The sequence below is a fragment of the Lepidochelys kempii genome, chromosome 27, assembly GCF_965140265.1.
Source record: "Lepidochelys kempii isolate rLepKem1 chromosome 27, rLepKem1.hap2, whole genome shotgun sequence".
NCBI lineage: Eukaryota > Metazoa > Chordata > Testudines > Cheloniidae > Lepidochelys > Lepidochelys kempii.
In genome coordinates, this window is record NC_133282.1 from 5,558,396 (window position 1) to 5,582,444 (window position 24,049).

At 46.1% G+C, this 24,049-nt stretch overlaps 1 protein-coding gene across 1 annotated transcript in view; it reads left to right on the forward strand.

Annotated features, from left to right (window-relative positions):
- KIF18B (kinesin family member 18B) overlaps positions 1-24,049 on the forward strand; it is a 34,365-nt gene that overhangs the window by 6,034 nt on the left and 4,282 nt on the right. Inside the window, exons 3-12 of the mRNA XM_073325697.1 lie at positions 371-528; positions 1,470-1,574; positions 7,350-7,460; positions 12,952-13,149; positions 13,509-13,685; positions 14,226-14,300; positions 19,561-19,673; positions 20,182-20,317; positions 21,090-21,190; positions 22,534-22,739. Coding sequence (XP_073181798.1) covers positions 371-528; positions 1,470-1,574; positions 7,350-7,460; positions 12,952-13,149; positions 13,509-13,685; positions 14,226-14,300; positions 19,561-19,673; positions 20,182-20,317; positions 21,090-21,190; positions 22,534-22,739 — 1,380 coding nt within the window. The remainder of the gene's footprint in view (positions 1-370; positions 529-1,469; positions 1,575-7,349; positions 7,461-12,951; positions 13,150-13,508; positions 13,686-14,225; positions 14,301-19,560; positions 19,674-20,181; positions 20,318-21,089; positions 21,191-22,533; positions 22,740-24,049) is intronic.

A 24,049-nucleotide genomic window follows, 5' to 3' on the forward strand; every position in this document is an offset into this window, starting at 1 on the left:
TCTAAATGGGGAGCAGATTTCTGATATTAGATGGCTCTTTCATCTAGCAGACAAAAACCATAATGAAATCCAGTGGCTGGAAGCTGAAGCTACATAAAAACAGAGTAGACAATAGGTGCAAATTTCCAACAATGAGGGTAATTAACCATTGGAACAATTTATCTAGGGATGGGGCTGATTCTCTGTAACTTGAAATCTAAATCAAGATAGAGCATCCTTATTTTAAAAAAAATAGACCCTGGCTCAACCCCAGAGGGGGTTGTAGGAATTATTGGGTGAAATTCTTTGGCCTATATATAGGAGGACAGATTAGATTATAGTGGTCTTTTCTGGCCTTTGAATTTCTAGTGTCTTGTCTTTCTATTTCCAGTGTTTGCCTATGGTGCAACAGGTGCAGGAAAAACCTACACCATGCTGGGCTCTGAGAAGAGTCCAGGCATCATGTACCTCACCATGGTGGAGCTTTATAAAAGGATTGAGGCAAGGAAGGAGGAGAAAAGCTGCGAGGTGCTCATCTCCTACCAGGAGGTACCCGGGTGTCTGACGCTACCCCCTTCCATCTGCTACCACCTTGAAGAAGAGGTGTCAGGGGGCGGTAGTTAGGATTACATGGCTCCATCCCCTCAGGTTCAGTATGGTGCCAGCAAGCTGCTAAGATTCCATAGCACTATGCCACTGACTAGTCCAGCTGGTCCTGGGGTGGGAAAGAAGTTCTGTCTCCATTTTTCCCACTTGCTTTTTGGCATCCTCTCACTGCACCACAGACACTCTACAATGACCCTCCTGTGCTTGCCTTTACCCATTAGGGAGGGAAATTTTCACTTGTGTATTCCCTTCTCCCTAGGCTGTTACTGAGTCCAACACAGTGTATTGTGTCTACACCCAGCTTCTTTGTTGGAGCAGAATCTATCTAAAATCCCCAGTTTGAACTCTCAGGTGACCTGTAAACAGGGTTTTGTCCCTCTAGCTCTACAACTGCTTATGTGAACTTGAATATGCTGATTCACTTCTCTGTGCCTCTGTAATATGGCAACACTTCTCTGCCTCGCAAGGATGATTAAGGGGCGTGCGGTTTGTGAGGCTTAGTGTTTGTGAAGCACTATGAGATTCTATGTTTGTGAAAACTATGAGATTAGTGTTTGTGAAGCACTATGCTCTTAAAAGGGCAGTGGCAGTGACATGGGATAAAGTCCTTGTAACGGTCTTAACGCTGTCCTTGGGACTAGGTGCTTGCATATATGGTGTTGCAGCACTCTTCCTTGATGGAACTTGTGTAAAGCCTTTCCAGAGAATCAGCCCTTCCTCCCTAGGAAGAACTAGTCTGACCTGTTTGAACTCCACTCTCTTTGCTCCTGTTGTAATCTATTATACGGTCTAGCTCCCTCCACGCAAAGACCTTCCTCTGGCCTCCTGCACCTAGCTTCCTAGGGTCACTGTTTAGGATGTTTACTCTTGATTCCTTGTTCTAGGTGTACAATGAGCAGATTCATGACCTCCTGGAGCCGAAGGGCCCTCTAGCAATCAGGGAGGACCCAGAGAAAGGGGTAGTGGTACAGGGTCTCTCCTTCCATCAGGTATGTATAAGGACTCCCCACAACAAAAGAGTGCATGGACTAGGCACAGCTACAGGTCTAACTGTAAATAATTACTTTATTTTCAGTAAAGGGAAAATAGCAGAGGAGAAGTTACATTGCTTGAGCCCTTCCCACTGTTCCTGAAGAGCTGGGTGACTGGGGGTCTACAGTGCTTCTTGGGGATAGCCAGGATTGTGAGGCACCTCGCTACCACCCACCCATAGTGTGAGGAAGTCTTGTTTGTTCCTGGCATGGGTCAGTTAGTCAACACCACCAGCCCCTGGCAACGCAAGCTCGGCCTTCCAGGCCTACATTGACCCCACTTGCTCTTTAGATGTTAGCGATAGGCACACCTCAGCCCCCAAGTCCACAGAATATGTCCTTGGAGAAGTCCTGGATCCCCTGGGCACTCACAGAATTTCCAAATCCCTGTTCCCAAAAGAACTGCATACCACAGCTTACTAGTGACACAGCTCTGCTTTACGCACAGCACTCGGCTGTGGGAATTAGAGTGCCTGACGTTAATGAGGATATTAATGTAATAGGCAGTGTGGAAACTTGGTGGAATGAGAATGATCAATGGCCCAGGATAATACCCAGGTACAAAATATACAGGAACGGAAGAGTAGGTCAAACTGGTGAGGGAGTGGTGCTATATCTGACAGAAGGCATAGTCGAAGTAAAAATCTTAAATCAACCTGTACCATAGAATCTCTATGGATATGTAACCCTTCTGCCCGTCAGAGTTGGCAGCAACAAGGGCCAGGTTCAGTATTTAGGGGTTCCATTCCAATAATACAATGCAAAACCGGCTTGAGCCCCCACCCAGTGACCTGGGACAAATCTATACCACCCCTGCTGGGCACCTCCAAGAGGCAATACTTCCCCTCTCGCAAGCACAGAGTCTGAGTGTAGCAAAGCCTTTTAATAACAGAGAGAAACAATGTGGCATTATGTTGGGGAAACACCACCAAGAGGATTCCTAACGCAATCCATGAGCAAAAAAACCCACCCCAAGCAAATTGGGCCTTGTCCTTTCCCTTTGGTTCTTGAGTCCAGCAACCCAAAAGTCCGCCAAAGTCCAAAAGTCCAACACCCCAAAAGTCTCTGTCCCTGGTCAGTGCAGCCCCAGAGTTTGAAAGTTTATCTGCAGAGTTTTACCTCCCAACCTGGGTGGAGATGGGGGCAGGTTAAGGGGCACCTTATGTGGTCCAAAGCCGATTGCCCCACCTCTTCATGGGGCTCCGCTCTGCTCCACCAGCTGTCCCACGAATCGCTCTGCCAGCCACCCCCATGAGCTGCTCCAGGCATCCCACAAACTGCGCCGCTCCACCAGCCACTCTGCTCTGCCAGCCGTCCCACGAACCATTCCAGCCGTCCCACGAGCCGCTCTGCTCTGCCAGCTGTCCCGCAAACTGCTCTGCAATATATCTTCAGGCTCTCCCACTACTTAACACAACACTCAGTGATTTCAGCTCTTAGTAAGTTTCGCTCTTTTGTGATTTCAGCTTGTAGTAGGGTGCACCATCGGCCCAAAGTGAATTCAGCTCAGTAACCTGTAACTAGATTCCTCATGGAATCAAAATTAGCTCCGATATTCCACAGTGGAGAGAGGAGAAAGTGCAATTAGCATGTAAGGCCCTTACCTGAAGGCCCATACTACCAGGTATTAATATCTATCCCCAGCCTCTCTCTATTCACTGGGTTTTGGAACCCATGACCCTTGCCTAGCGAGTGCTGCTTAGTTGATGGTGAGTCCCTCCATCCTAAGAAAAGGCCAAGTACAGTTCCACTGTCCTTGATTCATATAATCAGGATAATAGTTTATTCCTGCCCCAATAACAGAGAAACTGGGGCTCCTACAGCAGCCAAAGTGACCATCTAGGCAGGGGGGGTGCCTATGCAAATGAGATCAGCCCCTGAAGTTCTTTTCCACAACCCACCATGACTCGCCACCAGATGTCAGGGCAGAGCTCATCCTGACTCTGCTTACAGATAGAAATTCCATGCTTGAACAATAAAAGTATAGCAGTAGGAATATCCTACCAGCCACCTAGTGATCGTGATTGTGAAATGCTCAGGTAGATTAGAGGCTACAAAAGCAGAAAGCACAATACTGCTACTAATAATGGGGGGATTTCAACTATCCTCAGATTGACTGGGTATATCACCTCAGGACAGGATCCAGAGAGAAAATTTCAAGACTCCATAAATGACTTCTTCTTGGAGCAGCTAGTTCTGGAACCCACAAGGGGAGAGGCAATTCTTAATTTAGTCCTAAGTGGATCACAGGATTTGGTCCCAAAGGTGAATATAGCTGAACTGCTCAGTAACAGTGACCATAATGTAATTAAATTTAACATCGGGGGCAGGAGAATGCCAAAGAAATGCACCACAGTAACATTTAACTTCAAAAAGGGAAACTATACAAAAATGAAGAGGCTAGTTAAATGGAAATTAGAAGGAATAGTCACAAGGGTGAAGTGCCTGCAAACTGCATGGAGACTGTTTAAAAACACAGAGGCTCAAACTAAATGTATACCCTTAAATAATAATATAACAACAAAAACCAGTAAGAGAACCAAAAAAAAATCCCCATGGCTAATCAAGGTAAAGGAGGTGTTACAAGCAAAAAAGGCATCCTTTAAAAATTGGAAATTGAATCTTAGTGAGGAAAATAGGAGCATAACATCTGGCAAGTCAAGTGTAAAGGTATAATTAGGCAGGCAAAGAAAAAATGTGAAGAGCTAAAGCCACAAAACAAAATTAAAGTAAAATTAAAACAAAATTAAGTACACGGGAAGCCTACCACCGTACGATCTAGCTGCTACAGAAAGCACTCAAGGAAGACAAAGCCATTGTGGAGAAGATAAATGAATTCTCTGTATTGGTTTCCACTCTAGAGGATGTGGGGGCCTCCCCTACATCCAAGCCATTCATTTTAGGTGACTAATCTGAAGAACTGTCCCAAATTGAGGTGTCAATAGAAGGAGGTTTTGGAACAAATTGAATTGATAAGTGACCAGGACTTAGAGAGCAGCAAATATTCATCCAAGAGTTCTGAAGGAACTTAAATATGAAATGGCAGAACAACTAAGTGGTATGTTACCTATCAGTTAAATCTGCCTCTGTAGCAGATGACTGGAGGGTAGCTAATGTAAGGCTGATTTTTAAAAATATCTCCAGTAGCGATCCTGGTAACTACAGGCTAGTAAGCCTAACTTCAGTACCAGGAAAATTAGTTGAAACTATAGCAAAGAACAAAATGATGATACATAGATGAACACTTGGGGAAGAGTCAACGCGGCTTGTGTAAAGGGAAACAATACCTCACCAATCTACTAGAATTGTTTGAGTGTGTCGTCAAGCATGTGGATCAGGGTGATCGAGTGGACATAGTGTATGTGGACTTTTAGAAAGCCTTTGACAAGGTCCCGCACCAAATGCTCTTAAACTAAGCAGTGCTGAGATAAGAGGGATTGTCCTCTCATGGATCAATAATTGCTTAAAAGATAGGAGACACAGGGTAAGAATAGGAGTAGGTCAGTTTTCACAATGGAGAGAGGGGAACAATGGGGTCTGTACTGGGACAAGTGCTGTTCAACATATTCAGAAATGATTGGGAAACGAAGTGAACCATGATATGGCAAAATACACAGACAAAACAAAAGTATTCAATAGTGAAGTCCAAAGCAGACTGTGAGGAGTTACAAAGGGATCTTACAAAACTGGATGACTGGGTAACAAAAGGGCAGATTAAATTCAATGTTTAACTGCAAAGTAATGCACACTGGAAAAAAATAATCCCAACTATACATTCAAAACGATGGGGTTTAAATTAGCTGTTACCACTCAAGAAAGAGATCTTGGAATCATTGTGGATAATTCCTTGCTAAATGTTGATTGGCTGTCAAAAAAGCTAAAACAATGTTAGGAACCCTGAGGAAAGGGATAGATGATAAAGCAGAAAATATGCCACCCTATAAATCCATGGTACACCCATACCTTAAATACTGAGTGCAGGTCTGGTTGCCCCCACCTCAAAAATATATTAGAATTGGAAAAGGTACAGAGAAGAGCAACAAAAAATGTTTAAGGTTAGGAAACAACCTCCCTAGGAGGAGAGGTTAAAAAGGGTGGGACCATTCATTTTAGACGGTAGATGACTAAGAGGAGGGGAAGTATAACAGAGGTCAATAAAATCATGAATGGTATGAAGAAAGTGAATAGGGAAGTGTTCTTTACACCTTTACATAACACAACAAGTAGGTGTCATCCAATGAAATTAAGGCAGCAGGTTTAAAACAAACATAAGGAAATACTTCACACAACCCACAGTCAATCTGTAGAACTAGTCGCTGTGGATGTTAAGGCCAAAAATATAAGAACAGTTCAAAAAAGAATTAGGTTCATGAGAAATAGGTTGGCTGTTAGCCAATATGGTCAGGGGTGCAACCCCATGCTCCGGATGTTCCTAAACCTCCAAATGCCAGAAGCTGGGACTGGACAGGGAATGGATCACTTGAAATTACCCTGATCTGTTTATTCCTTCTGAAGCATTTGGCATTGGACACCGTCAAAAGGCAGGATACTGGGCTTGATGGATCATTGGTCTAACGCAGCATAGCAGTTCTTATGTTAAGTTTACTTAATAATAAAGAACAGAAATTCAAATGATAGCAAGCACAAATATTGGAAACAAAGGTATACATACAAAATAAAATCATAGCACATGTACTAAAGTCTAAGCTTAACAAATAAGACATTGTTATGTTATACAGAGCAAAAGCTCCCCCGAAACCCTTCCAGAGTACTTCAGCCAGGTTTGGCAGTTGTCTTCTATTCGCGAAACAAGCACACTGTCAGCTTACTTCCTAGGTGAAAGATGCCCATTGGGTCTCTATACCTACAGTTATAGACCCAGAAATCCATTGTCTGTACTTGGAAATAGGATAACCCATGATGCTTGTGTTTTCCTGTCTATAATCTCCCCTAGAGCCTTTGCAATCCCTTGATTAGCGTTTTGCTCAGATTGAAAGTAGGCTTTCACTGTGAAGTACCCAATACTCAATTTGCACATAAACTGAAAGATAAATATCTCTGGCCTGAAAGAAACTTGTTTCTCATCTGGTGACCAGCCCCACGTCAAAGACAATAAGAACATTATGTTCAATGTATTTACATAACTCTATATTGATCAGCCATACATTTACTTCACAATGGTTGTGAGAACTGGCAGGATACAGGCTTTCAGCAGAGACCTTACATGACACCCTTTGGCAAACTAATATATAGATACCACACCTAGGCATTCCCGGTAACTCAGGGATTCCCAAACTTGGTTCGCGACTTGTTCAGGGTAAGCCCCTGGTGGGCTGCGAGACATTTTGTTTACCTGAGCATCCACAGGTACGGCCGCTTGCAGCTCCCAGTGGCTGCAGTTTTCCGTTCCCGGCCAATGGGAGCTGAGGGAAGCGGTGGCCCGGCCCGCGCTGCTTCCCACAGCTCCCATTGGCCCTGCATTTGCCTATGCTGTACCCATTCTTTGGATAAACAGGGCTTCAGTCTCAAGGGAGATTAATGTGGCATCTTTTCCCAGCCCTATGCTCACCTTCCCCACAAAGGTTTGTATGCACCTACTAGTGCATTGGTTGATGTGCTTACAAGTTCCTTGGGAGGGGGGAGGCATAGCTTCCCCATATGGGTGAGAGCTGCAAAGACCTCCCATTTGAAGCACTGTATGATACTAATCTTTCTCTCTGTGTTCCTTTCCAGCCAAAATCAGCAGAGCAGCTCCTGGAGATGCTGGCAAGTGGGAACAGAAACCGCACACAGCACCCCACAGATGCCAATGCTACTTCCTCACGCTCCCACGCCGTCTTCCAGGCAAGTAGCAGCAGCAACATCTGCGAGGATGTTCTCAGGACTCTCATCTTCAGGCTTCTGTGCCTAAATTGAGCCAAATGAAGAAACAGGAAGAAATCTCCTGCTGGCTTGGAGTGCAGGGTCTCCAGTTATTACTTCTGTTCAGTATGTTAAGCAGGAGGATTATGTCTTCCTCTGAAGAATCTGGCAATAGCTACTGTCAGACAGAATACTGGGTTGGACCACTGGTTTGTTCTTGCAACTATAGCAGACTAGCCCTGGTATGGGGCTGTATCCCCAGGGCTTCCTCCCTGGAGACGCTATCTTCCTGCGGCCCTCCCCAGGCTCAGTCCCTACTCAGTGCCCACAGCCAGCCAGGAACTCCTTCATTGCTCCCTCAGTCCCTGCTAGCAAACTAGCTTTGGGTCAGTCCTAGCAGCCAGTCAAGAGCCTCTCGCTCCCTCAGTCCCTGTCCACACTGAGCCGTCTGTGGCCCTGCTGCTCTTCCAGGCAGCCAGGCCTGCAGTCCTGTCTTCTCCAGCTCCAAGCAGCAACTGCCCTGTCTCTGGCTCTGTAGCTCCTTTTTATAGGGTTCACTCTAGCCTGCTTGGAGGACCTCTCCACTGCTCCTTACCTGGGATGAGTGTGGCAGGACCCCGAGTCCTCCATGAGGGGGCCTCTGGGCCTAGTCCACCCCATCACACCTCCTCTCCTACTGGTTGCTTCTGCCTTTCACTTAGGCTGGCAACTATAATGTGCAGGGAGAGGAACTGGCTCAGAGTAGCTCTGTGCAGGGAGGCGGGGCTGATTGTTAGTCCTGCTCTTTAAGAACATAAGAAGGGCTGTCCATCTAGCATTGTGTGAAGAAGTACTTCCTTTTGTTTGTTTTAAACCCATTGCCTGTTAATTTTATCAGGTGACAACCTCTCTCCCTCCCCCCCCCCCCGCTTGTATTATGTGAAGGGGGTAAATAACACTTTCCTATTCACTTTCTCCACACCATTTATGATGATATAGACCTCTATAATGCCACCTTTAGTAATCTATCTTCTAAATTGAACAGTCCCAGTCTTTTAATCTCTCCTAATATGGGAGCTGTTCCATCCCCCTAACTATTTTTGTTGCTCTTCTCTGCACCTTTTCCAATTCTAGTATCTTTTTAGAGATGAGGCAATCAGAACTGCCCACGGTATTCAAGGTGTGGGCGTACCATGGGTTTATATAGCAGCACTAAGAGATTGTCTGTCGTATGATCTATCCCTTTCCTAAGGTTCCTAGCATTCTGTTCGTTTTTTTTGACTGCCACTGCACACTGGGCAGATATTTTCAGAGAACTATCCACGATGACTCCAAGATCTGTTGCTTGAGTAGTAACAGTTAATTTAGAACCCATCATTTTGTATCTAGCGTTGGGATTATTTTCTTCAATGTACATTACTTGGTTTTTATCAACACTGAATTTTCATTTGCCATTTTGTCACCCCGTCACACAGTTTAGTGAAATCTCTTTGTAACTCTTCACAGTCATCTTTGGATTTAGCTTGAGTAATTTTGCATCATCTTCAGATTTTGCCATGTCACTGTTCCTCCCCTTTTTCTAGATCATTTATGAATATGTTGAACAGCACAGTTCCCAGCACAGATCCTTGGGGGGGGGGCCACTATTTACTGCTCTCTGTTGTGAAAACTGGACATTTAGTCCTACCCTTTGTTTCCTATCTTTTAACCAATTATTGACTCATGAGAGGACCTTCCCTCTTATCTCAGGACTGCTTAGTTTGCTTAAGAGCCTTTGGTGCGGGATGTTGTCAAAGGCTTTCTAAAAGTTCAAGTGCGCTATATCTACTGGTCACTCTTGTCCACGTGCTTATTGACACCCTCAAGGAATTCTAAAAATTGGTGAGGCATGATTTCCCTTTATAAAAGCCATGTTGACTCTTCTCCAACATATCATGTTAATCTACATGTCTGATAATTCCATTCTTTACTATAGTTTCAACCAGTTTGCCTCGTCCTGAAGTTAGGTTTAGTGGCCTGTAATTGTCAAGATTGCTGCTGGAGCCTCTTTTAAAAATCTCCTTCCTTAGAAGTTTTTAAGGTCAGGCTTGACAAAGCCCTGGCTGGGATGATTTAATTGGGGATTGGTCCTGCTTTGAGCAGGGGGTTGGACTAGATGACCTCCTGAGGTCCCTTCCAACCCTGATATTCTATGATTCTATGAAATTGGCATCACATTAGCTACTCTCCAGTCATCTGGTACAGAGGATGATTTAAGTGATAGGTTACATACCACAGGTAGTAGTTTTGCAATTTCATATTTGAGTTCCTTCAGAACTCCTGGGGGAATCCCATCTGGTCCTGGTGACTTACTACTCTTTAATTTCTCAATTTGTTCCAAAACCACCTCTACTGACACTTCAATCTGGGACAATTCCTCAGATTTGTCACCTAAAAAGAATGGATCGGGTGTAGGGAATCTCCCACACATCCTGTGCAGTGAAGACCAATGCAAAGAATTGCTTTAGCTTCTCCACAACAGCCTGGTCTTCCTTAGCCCCTCAGTCATTCCGTGGCTTTGCTGACCGTTCAGCAGGCTTCCGGCTTCTGATATATTTAAAAAGTAACAGCGATTTTTTTGAGAGGTTTCAGAGTAACAGCCGTGTTAGTCTGTATTCGCAAAAAGAAAAGGAGGACTTGTGGCACCTTAGAGACTAACCAATTTATTTGAGCATGAGCTTTCGTGAGCTACAGCTCACTTCATCGGATGCATACCGTGGAATGCACGGTATGCATCCGATGAAGTGAGCTGTAGCTCACGAAAGCTCATGCTCAAATAAATTGGTTAGTCTCTAAGGTGCCACAAGTCCTCCTTTTCTTTTAGCGATTTTTTTCTGTGTCATTTGCTGGTTGCTCTTCAAATTCTGTCTTGACCTGCCCTATTATACTTGACCTGACACAGTTTATGCTCCTTTCTCTTTTCCACACTAGGATTTGACTTCTAATTTTTAAAGGATGCCTTTTTGCCTCTCACCCCCTCTTCTACTCTGCTCTTAAGCCATGGAGGCATATTTTTGGTCTCTTACTGTTTTTTTGGTTTATTTTTTTGTTTTTGTTTTTAATTTGGGATGTACATTTAATATGACCCTCTATTATTGTGCTTTTTAATAATCTCCACGCTGTTTGCAGGCATGTGAGTTGTGACTGTTTCTTTTAATTTCTATTTAACTAGCTACCTTATTTTTGTGCCGTTCCTGTGGTGGGTTTCTTTGGCATTTTCATCCCACAAGGATGTTACATTTAATTACATTAAATTAAACCACTATTATTGAGCAGTTCAGCTATATCCACCTCTTTGACCAGATCCTGTGCTCCACTTAGGACTAAATCAATAACTGTCTCTCCCATTGTGGGTTCCAGGACAAATTGCTCCAAGAAGCAGTCGTTTTATGTGTCGAGAAGTTTTATCCCTGCATCCCTTCCTGAAGTGACATACCCAGTTAATATCAAGATAGTTGAAATCCCCAGTTATTGCATTTTCTGCCTTTGTAGCCTCTCTAGTCTCCCTCAGCATTTCACAATCATGGTCACCATCCTTGTCAGGTAGCAGGTCGGATATTCCTGCCTCTATGCTCTCCTTTAACCCATGTAAGGCTGCCGGCTCACTGGGACAGCCATTGCTCAGAGAGAGCTAGGGAGGTGAGGAAGGGGAGTAGTTGAGGCTTTGTGTGGGAATGAAAGGGAGAGAGTAGTTGAGAGCAGGGTTTGCTTCAGATCATGAGAACAGCCAGACTGGGTCAGACCAGTGATCCACCTAGCCCAGTATCCTGTCTTTCAGCTGGTGCCGGATGCTTCAGAGGGAACAATCAGAACAGGGCAGTTTATCAAGTGATCCATCCCCTGTTGTCCAGTCCCAACTCCTAGCAGGCAGAGGTTTAAGGACACCCAGAGCATGGAGTTCTGTCCCTGACCACCTTGGCTAACAAGCATTGATGGACTTGTCTTCCATGACCTTATCTAGTTTTTTTTAATCCAGCTATAGTATATCAAGTATCTATAAACTCCCTTAATGGGTCAGAGCCCCACAAATCTCATTACTTATGGGCCAACAAATGGCAATGACTTTCAGTGACAGAGCCAGAGGGTGAAGCTGTCCGAGAAATGAGAAGCCATGTGTTTGCAACCCTGGCTGAGCTCCCCCTTGTGGATGCTTACCAGGTTGCTTTTGGGATGCAACTACTAGATCCTACATAGAGTGTTTGGGTCTGGACAGAGTCTAGTCACTGTCTCAAGGTCTGGGCTTCCAGGCACTTTCAGGATGCAGATCCTCTGTCTAGCACCCCTTCCTGAGATATACGATTCTGCAATCGAACTACTGCTGGCCTGCCCAGTAGCAAATGCATGCTTCCCCAAAGTTCCTCCAAAGCTATGGACCCTCTGGATTGCTATTTCACCCTTCGGAGACTACATGACAGTTAAAACAAGGGACGCACAGACTCAGCAAAGGAATTTCTCAACCAGTCATTCTTCACTGATAGACAAAGCACAAGAGAGATACAAATCTACAGAATATAATAAACATCTGCACATCAAACCCTCCTTCCAGCATCCTCACCACTCTGAGAGCCCTTTGGGGTTTGGTCAGTCCTTCCAAAGTCCCAGGACCCTCCCCTCCTGCACAGCCTTGTTATCTTGTTCTGGTCAGTCAGAGAGCCCTTGGTAAGAGCAGAACTTGTCCTTTTATACAGCTCCAGTCCCCTCTGTCAGGTGCCACTGCCCCCCAATCAACTTCAAGTCCCTTGTCCGGTGTGTCATTGCTTGTTTACAGCCCATCTACAGTTCAGACTGGGGACACTGGTCCCCTTGATAAGCCCACCACCCAAGGGACAGTTTATTGTTCTGGGACACTTCCATTTGAATGGAAGACTTTCCAGGTTAGTGACTCTTGATTGCTCTCTTGTTAACCCACTGCTAGTGGTCGCAGTCTCTGCTAATACCTTCTAGATATCCCAGTCCAATAAAAGGGTAAAAGGCAAAAGCGAAGGTGCAGTACAAGTTACAATCAAAATGGAGTTTGCAGACTGATACAGACATACCCATGCCAACCTGTCATATCCTGTATCCATTACAAGTTCTCCTCCCACGACCTGAGACCAATCAGAGTTGGCCTTATGGCCTGCGAGATCCTAGAACTGAGTGTGGGGAAGACTGGGCAGTGTTTTCTCTCCGCTAGCCCCTCAGCCGGGGGAAGATAGTTGACCTGTAGCTTGGCAACATGGCACAGTAGATCAGTGAGTGGAGAGGAAACACAGGCTCTTGCTGTCATTGCTTGTGGTGATGGCTAGTCCTGCAGTGAATCTCTTGCCTAGTGGCCTTATCAGACCCCAAGAGAGGTCATGTTCAGTTCTCTGCTGTCCCCTACGATAAGACGTTGCCTGCTGACTGGGCTGAGCAGGTCATGAGGCCTCGCCTTATCTTTCCTCACGAGCCTTATCTTTTCTTCCTGTCCTTGCAGATCTTTGTGAAGCAGCAGGACCGTGTCGTTGGCATCACTCAGGACCTGCAGGTGGCCAAGATGAGCCTGATTGACCTGGCAGGCTCGGAGCGAGCATCAACCACCAACACAAAGGGAGAGCGGCTCCGAGAGGGTGCCAACATCAACCGTTCACTGCTGGCCCTGATTAATGTCATCAACGCCCTGGCTGATGCAAAGGTAATGCCCCTGCTCCACCCTTCCACAATACACCCTCCTCGGAAAACCACCTTGCATTCCTGCAGTACAAAGGGCAGGGGGGTTAAAAGGACACTTGACATAAGGTATTTCCTTGTCTGAGAAACCTAAGGAACTCTCTGCTGCAGGATATTGACACATCTAGCTCAGGAAGACTTCATAGGATTAGGAATAGCATCTGACATTAACTGTGGTAAAACACAGCTGGACCAACTGCCTCTTCATGCTCTTGCTTCCTAGCCTAGGTTTATGGGAATGAGTCTGAGCATTAGGATATCCGCATGCTAGGATTCTTAGAGATACCTGACAACTGAGGTGGGTCCCCTGATCTCTCCAAACAGAGCAGGAAGTCCCACATCCCATACAGGGACAGTAAGCTCACACGCCTGCTGAAGGACTCTCTTGGGGGCAACTGCCGGACCATCATGATTGCTGCCATCAGCCCATCTGCACTCGCCTATGAGGACACCTACAACACGCTCAAGTATGCCAATCGGGCCAAGGAGATCAAACTGTCGGTGGGTCCCACACATCTGTGTACAGACCTCTATCTCTATGGTGCTGCTGTGTTGAGAGGCTGTTGGCAAGTGGGCTGGGGCAAAAGCTGGCTCCGTGAGGTTCATCACCTACCATAGTGCCTCTGGATAATTAAAGGGGTCTTAGTTCAGTTAACCCACTGGTAGACATTCATTTAGATCTCTGAACTATCTAGTCCACGTATCTATGCCTGATCTGGGGACAAGCCCAGCTAGAGTTGCTGATGGTGATGCAGCTCAGTCTGGAGGAGATGTGAGCATTGGCTAAAGCCAAGCGTCACTTCATGGGCCGGCATTAGTGACTATGAAAGGGAGCTTCTCCCTTCAGAATTGTCCCTTCGAGGTGTTTCCTACATCACAGGGGTATCCCAGCAGCGCTGCTTAACCTAACCCATAGAGTAACTGGGACCCAGCAACAGGACTCACTGGCCTCTCAGTTCTCTTGCACAGAGCCAGGGCTATTCCACCTCTGTTCCTTTAACCCTCTCTCTCCTCCTTCCCCACCCCCTTTCCACCCTGCAGCTGAAGAGTAACATGCTCAGCCTGGACTGCCACATCACTAAATACGCAGCTATCTGTGAGCAGCTGAAAGCAGAGGTGAGATGCCTGACAGGGGGCTGGTGAATGGTTCTGTCTGTAGCCCTTGCCAGAGACCAGCACTGCTCTGGGATTGTAAGTACCATGAGTTCTGTGATAGGCTCAGAGCATTGGCTATGCTGCCGGAGAACTGCTTAGCCCAGTTAGTGGGCAGTGTCTTACGTTAAGGAAGAGCAGAGGACTGGAATGGACTCTTCTAGGGCTGCAATGAGAGCTCTGCTGCTGGACATATCCAGGGGCCCAGGTATTCTGGGATCCTGCAGCCGTTGCTCAAGAACCCGGTAATGAATTCCTCTCTGCCTTGTTTGTGAAGAGAGCATCCCAAAGGTGAATGGCATATAACTGCTGTAGCCCTGCCTCCCCTAATCTGCAGCAGGACAGCCAGAAACAATGGCACTGAAGTGTGAACTGCCCAATTGATCCCCAAAGCTCCTAGTGTCCCCAGCCAGCTGCCAGAATCTCCACATTCCCCCTTACCTCTTCTACAAGGCAAATGGTCAATAAACCTGCAACACCCTGAAAAACTTGGAGGCAAAGTAAGACTGTAAGGCTTACAACTGAGTGTGCCAATCTCGGGTCAGACTGTCAGAAAACTCGTGGCGTGTTCTGTAATTAGATTTCACCAAGCCAGTAACAAATGTGTGCTCCTAGATCACCATACCAGTCTGACCATGGAGCCACAGACAGCCCCCTTAGGCTCTCCAGCCCCTCTTTACTATCCAGACAAATTGAACTTTGTGACGAAAGGCTATTAACACCACAAATCACCTCATATTAGGTTACTGCCAACCCCAAGGGGTCAGTTACTTACCCTGGGTCAATGGATACCCGATCTCACACCAAAGACAACGCTGACAGCCCGTTTCTCTAGTAAACTCTCTAAAGCTTTATTAGCTAAGAAAAAAAATTAGAGTTATTGAGAGGTTAAAGCAGGTAAAATGCATTCACAGGGAGTCGGTTTGTAAGTCCAATATGATAGCAGAGATGAAGTGAGCTGCTAGATTTCAATAAGTCTCTCAGCGTTACACAGAATAACTGTGGGGAATCTTTGTCCACTTGTTCAATATTCCACTCTATTAGAATCCAAAACAGTTCAAAGATGCAGGATCATAGAATATCAATGTTGAAAGGGACCTCAGGAGGTCATCTAGTCCAACCCCCTGCTCAAAGCAGGACCAATCCCCAATTTTTGCCCCAGATCCCTAAATGGCCCACTCAGGGATTGAACTCATAACCCTAGGTTTAGCAGGCCAATGCTCAAACCACTGAGCTATCCCTCCCCCCTAAGGAGGAAGATCATTTCCTTGAACCAGTATTTATAGATTCTTGCTCACAGAAAATTAGCTGACTGCTTCTGTATCCATTGTTGAACACAACGACTCTTGCTTTGAAGTTAGCCTTCTACTTTTTGCATTCACAAGTAATGTAGTTGCAGTGACATACATCATGCAATTGCCTGCCACTACAGTCTAATAGGGATAGAGAAGTGAAAACAATACAAGTATCACTCATTAGTTTTCATGCAGTTTACACACCACGTAAATTCTCACTAACATACACTTTTGATCTAGGGTTAATTAAGTAAGGGGTATACCTAATGTAATGCAATAGTAAACAACAGGTTATAGGTAAGTGAAGACAATAATAGTGCTTGGGGTGTGCTCTAGACCGCCGGGATCTAATCTGGATATGGATAGAGCCCTTTTTAAAGTTTTTAATAAAGTAAATAGTAATGGAAACTGTGTGATCATGGGAGACTTTAACTTCCCAGATACAGACTGGAGGACGAGTGCTAGTAATAATAATAGGGCTCAGATTTTCCTAGATGCGATAGCTGATGGATTCCTTCATCAAGTAGTTGCTGAACCGACTAGAGGGGATGCCATTTTAGATTTGGTTTTGGTGAGTAGTGAGGACCTCATAGAAGAAATGGTTGTAGGGGATAATCTTGGTTCAAGTGATCATGAGCTAATTCAGTTCAAACTGAACAGAAGGATAAACAAAAATAAATCTGCAACTAGGGTTTTTGATTTCAAAAGGGCTGACTTTCAAAAATTAAGGAAATTAGTTAGGGAAGTGGATTGGACTGAAGAATTTATGGATCTAAAGGTAGAGGAGGCCTGGGATTATTTTAAATCAAAGCTGCAGAAGCTATTGGAAGCCTGCATCCCAAGAAAGGGGAAAAAATTCATAGGCAGGAGTTGTAGACCAAGCTGGATGAGCAAGCATCTCAGAGAGGTGATTAAGAAAAAGCAGAAAGCCTACAGGGAGTGGAAGATGGGAGGGATCAGCAAGGAAAGTTACCTTATTGAGGTCAGAACATGTAGGTATAAAGTGAGAGAGGCTAAAAGTCACGTAGAGTTGGACCTTGCAAAGGGAATTAAAACCAATAGTCAAAGATTCTATACCATATAAATAAGAAGAAAACAAAGAAAGAAGAAGTGGGACCGCTAAACACTGAGGATGGAGTGGAGGTCAAGGATAATCTAGGCATGGCCCAACATCTAAACAAATACTTTGCCTCAGTCTTTAATAAGACTAAAGAGGATCTTAGGGATAATGGTAGCATGACAAATGGGAATGAGGATATGGAGGTAGATATTACCATATCTGAGGTAGAAGCGAAACTCAAACAGCTTAATGGGACTAAATCGGGGGGCCCAGATAATCTTCATCCAAGAATATTAAAGGAATTGGCACCTGAAATTGCAAGCCCATTAGCAAGAATTTTTAATGAATCTGTAAACTCAGGGGTTGTACCGTATGATTGGAGAATTGCTAACATAGTTCCTATTTTTAAGAAAGGGAAAATAAGGTGATCCGGGTAACTATAGGCCTGTTAGTTTGACATCTGCAGTATGCAAGGTCTTGGAAAAAATTTTGAAGGAGAAAGTAGTTAAGGACATTGAAGTCAATGGTAAATGGGACAAAATACAACAAGGTTTTACAAAAGGTAGATCGTGCCAAACCAACCTGATCTCCTCCTTTGAGAAAGTAACAGATTTTTTAGACAAAGGAAACGCAGTGGATCTAATTTACCTAGATTTCAGTAAGGCGTTTGATACTGTGCCACATGGGGAATTATTAGTTAAAGTGGAAAAGATGGGGATCAATATGAAAATTGAAAGGTGGATAAGGAATTGGTTAACAGGGAAACTACAGTGGGTCCTACTGAAAGGTGAACTGTCAGGCTGGAGGAAGGTTACCAGTGGAGTTCCTCAAGGATCGGTTTTGGGACCAATCTTATTTAATCTTTTTATTATTGACCTTGGCACAAACAGTGGGTGTGTGCTAATAAAGTTTGCGGATGATACAAAGCTGGGAGGTATTGCCAATTCAGAGAAGGACAGGGATATCATACAGGAGGATCTGGGTGACCTTGTAAACTGGAGTAATAGTAATAGGATGAAATTTAATAGTGAGAAGTGTAAGGTCATGCATTTAGGGATTAATAACAAGAATTTTAGTTATAAGCTGGGGATGCATCAATTAGAAGTAACGGAGAAGGACCTTGGAGTATTGGTTGATCATAGGATGACTATGAGCCGCCAATGTGATATTGCTGTGAAAAAAGCTAATGCGGTCTTGGGATGCATCAGGAGAGGTATTTCCAGTAGGGATAAGGAGGTTTTAGTACCGTTATACAAGGCACTGGTGAGACCTCACCTGGAATACTGTGTGCAGTTCTGGTCTCCCATGTTTAAGAAGGATGAATTCAAACTGGAACAGGTACAGAGAAGGGCTACTAGGATGATCCGAGGAATGGAAAACTTGTCTTATGAAAGGAGACTCAAGGAGCTTGGCTTGTTTAGCCTAACTAAAAGAAGGTTGAGGGGAGATATGATTGCTCTCTATAAATATATCAGAGGGATAAATACCGGAGAGGGTCAGGAATTATTTAAGCTCAGTACCAATGTGGACACAAGAACAAATGGATACAAACTGGTCACTGGGAAGTTTAGACTTGAAATTAGACGAAGGTTTCTAACCATCAGAGGAGTGAAGTTTTGGAATAGCCTTCCAAGGGAAGCAGTGGGGCAAAAGATCTATCTGGCTTTAAGATTAAACTCAATAAGTTTATGGAGGAGATGGTAAGGTGGGATAACACGATTTTGGTAATTAAATATTCATGGTAAATAGGCCTAATGACCTGTGATGGGATGTTAGATGGGGTGGGATCTGAGTTACCCAGGAAAGAATTTTCTGTAGTATCTGGCTGGTGAATCTTGCTCATATGCTCAGGGGTTAGCTGATCGCCATATTTGGGGTTGGGAAGGAATTTTCCTCCAGGGCAGATTGGAAGAGGCCCTGGAGGTTTTTCGCCTTCCTCTGTAGCATGGGGCACGGGTCACTTGCTGGAGGATTCTCTGCTCCTTGAAGTCTTTAAACCATGATTTGAGGACTTCAATAGCTCAGACACAGGTGAGAGGTTTTTTGCAGGAGTGGTGGGTGAAATTCTGTGGCCTGCGTTGTGCAGGAGGTCAGACTAGATGATCATAATGGTCCCTTCTGACCTTAGTATCTATGAATCTATAAACATCAGCATTTTGCTACTTTTCATGAATTTAGAGCAAATGTAATTAGGGGGCATATGCCATGTAAATGCAATGTGATAACTTCCCCCTTTGTGAATTGGCTTGAACACACAATGACCTTTTAGCATTTCTTTGCTATCCACACACCAGTGAATTGTCCTATTGCTCCAGCCTGAGCTGGCAATCTGCTAGACAGATAACAACACTGACAGATGTCAGGGCAGAATAAGACTGAACTGAATGTCGAACCAACACAGGGGCTAGTGCAGAGGCTGGATTCTGGTAACTACCTCCTTGGAACACTTGGACCTGAAGGTGCTGCACAGTCTGCAATCTGATACAGAATCCAGGGAGGTTGGCAGACTGCTTGGGGGAATAAAGGGCAGGTGCCTGGCCGCTCTCCAAGGACTCCAAGTGTCATGGGTGGGGGCTGGGGAGGGGTCTCCTGGAAATGCACAAACTTCTCCTGACTGCCGTTTCTGGAGTGGAGTATGACTACAGGCTCATGAGCAAGTGGCGGACATGCTTGGGGACTGTTATGTGGTGTCCCTTGCTGCTTAGGGGTTCAAGTGCAGGAGGAACACCACAAGTCCTAAGTGTCAAGATCTCTCCCGCAATGCATAGGCTGCTGCTCTCAGAAGGGAGGTGTAGCTTTGTGGAATTGCCAGCGAATGCCATGAAAGGATGGGGAAATCGGATCTACATGGGTTGAATTTCCCTTGCAGGTGGCAAATCTGCGAGAGAAGCTCCAAACTTATGAGAGAAACACCCAGGATCCAGACCACCAGGTTCCAGCTCCTCAGACACAGTCTAGCCCTTGGCAGGTGGAGCTGCTCAGGTACATTTTGTTGACCATCAAATCTTGTCCTTCCAAGAGCCTGACCAGTGCTGAATGCTATATCCTATCTCCCAGGCTTCCCCCATCAAGGATTTTTAGGGTTCATTTTACTCTTGATTGTGTCTGAAAGCAGAGCTGATTGGAATGCAGCCACACCTGTTGACTCGCTAAGCACATGGTCATGTCAGTCGTACACTCCTGCCTATGATGAAGCCATAGTCTGTCCACCGGTGCTTCCCAGAGCCCGGATGGGCAGAGTGACTCACTGACGAGTGAGAGGGAAGGTGGTCCACGAAGGCCTTTTGCCAGACTAAGCACAGAACAAGACTTGCAAAATCTGACTGTAAAAGAAAGTTCTCCATGAGGGTCTCCATCTCTGACCACCCCAGAGAAGCCTGTAAGTGGTGGCAGCAAACACTGTAGCTTTCCACCCAAATCTGCTCTGGCAACTGCTCCTAAAGAACTTGTCTCCGTGTTGTTATTGCTGCTTCTTCCTCTATTGCTACAGGTCAGCACAGGCTGCACAGGAGGGGTCTCCAGATCATGAAGTCCCTGAGAAGGGTAACCAGGAAATGGTGATACAGCAGCAGGAGCTGAAAGGGAGACCATCCTTTCAGCAACAGGACCTGGGAGCAGTGGAACAGGTGAGAGAAGGGGCTGGTTGGCAGAGGAGCGCTTGGGCAGGTTTGGAGACTTGGAGAGAATGAGACAGCAGCAGGGTGAGGGGAAGAGTAGGATAGGTGAGGGTGACCCTGAGGTGTTGAGACACTGATGAGGAATAGCAGGGTTATGGCAATATCTGTGGAGGAGAGAGAGAGTTTGGAGGGTGAGCAGCGGAGGGGGGGAGTAGAGAAGCTGGGAAGGTGAGCCTTGGAAGATGAGCATTATCCTGGGGAAAGGATAAGAGGCTGCTCCAAAGCTGCACTCAGCCCCACAGGATCACGGCTCTGCAGAACACCTCGCTGATGGCCGTCCCCACGGCACCTTGTTCTGTGCCTTAAGACAAGGGTCCAGCTGAGGAGCTCTCCACTGCATAATGCAGTACAAGGTCTCATGGCTCAGTGAGCAGTGAACATGTGATGTGCAGTGCAGTCCACTAGTCTCTCATGCTGCTTGGTTCTGTTGTAAAGTACAAGGACAGCCCCATCTACGTGACACATGTTACTGTCTGGGGGGCCAGTTACAGCTTGTGCTGAAGCTGTGTCCTCTGCTCTACAGTAAACTCTCTCTCTCCTCCATTAAACCTGTGCCAGGTGAGAGTGGCAGGAGCTGGCAAAACTGAGCAAAAGCATTCACAGAATCATAGAATCTCAGGGTTGGAAGGGACCTCAGGAGGTCATCTAGTCCAACCCCCTGCTCAAAGCAGGACCAATCCCCAACTAACTAACGTACGTTCCGTCCTTGTGATCAATTCAGACGCCAGAGAAGGAACTTCATGACTATGCCACAGATCTTCAGCAGACAACCAATAAACCAAGCTCTCTGCTCCAGGGACTGCCCCGGGATCAGACCCAGAGGTGAGTGTTCCCTCACCACCTCCCCCACTGCTGCCCCCACATACGTGCACATAGGAAAAAGGGACGTGCTCCTTCCTGTGGCAAGATGAACTGTGCGGCAGTACTGTGCCCAGGCTGAAAGAACCAGTGCAGTCTGCAGGGTGCTTGTGCTCCTCATGGTGATTGTGAAGGGGCAGGAGCAGTTAATAGGGATATAGGGCCTCTGTAGTTACCTGTCCTATAAAGGCAGCACCTACCATAGCCCACTGGAAACTGATCATATGGGATACCCCTCCCTGATCCTAATGGGTGATCTCTGTAAAATGCTCCAGGGGGAGACAAAACCAAGGCCTGGCCAATGAGCCATGTGCTGGGGAGATTTCTTTTTTTCCTGTGCCAAAGCTGCCATAGGAGGTCATGGTGTCTAGGAACAACAATGGTCCAGCCCAAGTAATTTATGTACTAAGGTACTAGTGGTAGCAAAGTAACTGCCCTTTCTCCATGAATCCCAATAATATGGAGTCTGCCAACAAAGCAGAGTCAGAATTCCCAGTGTGGCAAATGGTATGTGAACCTGAACTTCAGACTGGTAGAATTCACCTCCAGAAGCTCTCCTTATGTCCTGGGCTTCTACAGGTTGTGGCCTGGGGTGGGTCCATGACCCAGTCTGCTGGGATCTCTGCCCCAAGTCTCTTGCCAGAATGGATCCCTTGGGAAAGTTACTCTTCAGGAGGAGCCCTGGGGAAGGGGGGTGTTTAACTTTAAAACCTGGCAAAGTCTCACTGCCAGCCTGGCCAAGAACCAGAGGTGCCAAAAGCCCAGCCCAGCGTCCCAATGCCTGCGATACCAGCTCTGGAATCAAAGGATGACTACAGAGTTGACAACCTGCAGTTTCTGTTGCTGGTGAACCCATCAAGCAGCAATTCCTTCTCTGCTATTGCAGTCTTAAAATAGTCTGACCAGATCTTACCACCTTGGATTGGGCTCCACTGCCCGATCCATTTACAGCTGAGGTGCAGACTTCGGACTGGCAGCAAGCTGCAACACCGCTGTATTGTAAAGTTTGGCCATCCCTTGCACTAACAGTCTGTGCTCTTGTGCGACCCTAAGAGGACACCTGGAATTGAACAGGCTTGTCTGGGTGCTTCCTGGAACCAATGCAGGTAGGTGGTATGTGGGAGTGAGGTGCTGGTGATGTAACCTAGGTGCCCAGAAGACCTAGGCTGAAGTCACGATTTTCAGCTAACTGGTTCTTGGGACCAGGTTCTCACCTGGCATGGGAGGCATGCTACACTGTGCTAGACTATTGGAGACAGTGTTCACCTGCTCCAGCGAAACGCACATTACGGCCCTTTCTATCCCAGGCTGGTACTTGCTGTCCTGCGTGTTGCACAAAGGCAGTACTCTCTGTTGAAGGCTGCCAACCTCCTAACCCCTGACATGGTCTCAGAGTTTGAGGAACTGGAATACCTGGTGCAAAGAGAAACCGGTAGGAGTCGAGAGCCAGCTGGGACTCTGGGCGGATCCGAGGTGACCCCAGCCCAAGAGGAGCAGCAGCACTCGGATAATGGTGAGCTTGTGTGGGTGTGGTCTCCAGAACAGCTGGGCCTCAACCCCTACTTTCTGCTGTCCCCCCAGGATTTGAAGTATATGCATGAGTGACAGGGCAGAGGAGCCTGGAAGGCTCTGTTCAGTGGCTCACACTTTGGGGTTGTCACTACTGTCCTCCCTCCCAATGGGAGTGGCTGCCTGCCTTGGAGCCTTCCCTGCAGCCCAAACTCCCTAGCAGGCTAGAGCAAAGCTGGGTGCCGCATATGTAGCCCCTGGCTACATGGAGCATTAACTTGGCATCTGGGATCCAACTTAAACGCACTTTGAGGACAAAGGCAACTTGAGGGTGGGTGGGCAACTGAGTGGATACAGCACTGGGGACCCTAGGACTAGGTGCGGTGGCAGAGCCTCTGCCCCCCGCTAAGTGCCTCTGTTTAAAATCAACCTCAGTTAAAAGAACAGGAGGACTCGTGGCACCTTAGAGACTAACCCATTTACGTGAGCGTAAGCTTTCGTGAGCTACAGCTCACTTCATCGGCTGCATGCAGTGGAAAATACAGTGGGGAGATTTATATACACAGAGAACATGAAACAATGCCCCCCAGCCTGAAGGAAATACTCACCAGCAACCACACAACAAAACCACTAACCCAGCAACCTATCCTTGCAACAAAGCCCGTTGCCAACGGTGTCCACATATCTATTCAGGGGACACCATCACAGGGCCTAATAACATCAGCCACACTATCAGAGGCTCGTTCACCTGCACATCCACCAGTGTGATATATGCCATCATGTGCCAGCAATGCCCCTCTGCCATGTACATTGGGCAAACTGGACAGTCTCTACGTAAAAGAATAAATGGACACAAATTAGACGTCAAGAATTATAACATTCATAAACCAGTTGGAGAACACTTCAATCTCTCTGGTCACTCCATTACAGACCTAAAAGTGGCAATTCTTCAACAAAAAAACTTCAGAAACAGACTCCAACGAGAGACTGCTGAATTGGAATTAGTTTGCAAACTGGATACAATTAACTTAGGCTTGAATAGAGACTGGGAGTGGATGTGTCACTACACAAAGTAAAACTATTTCCCCATGTTTATTACCCCACCACACACACGTTCTTGTCAACTGCTGGAAATGGCCCACCTTGATTATCACTACAAAAGGTTTCCCCTCCCCCAGCTCTCCTCCTGGTAATAGCTCACCTTAAGTGATCACTCTCCTTACAGTATGTATGGTAACACCCACTGTTTCATGTTCTCTGTATATATAAATCTCCCCACTTATTTTCCACTGCATGCGCCCAATGAAGTGAGCT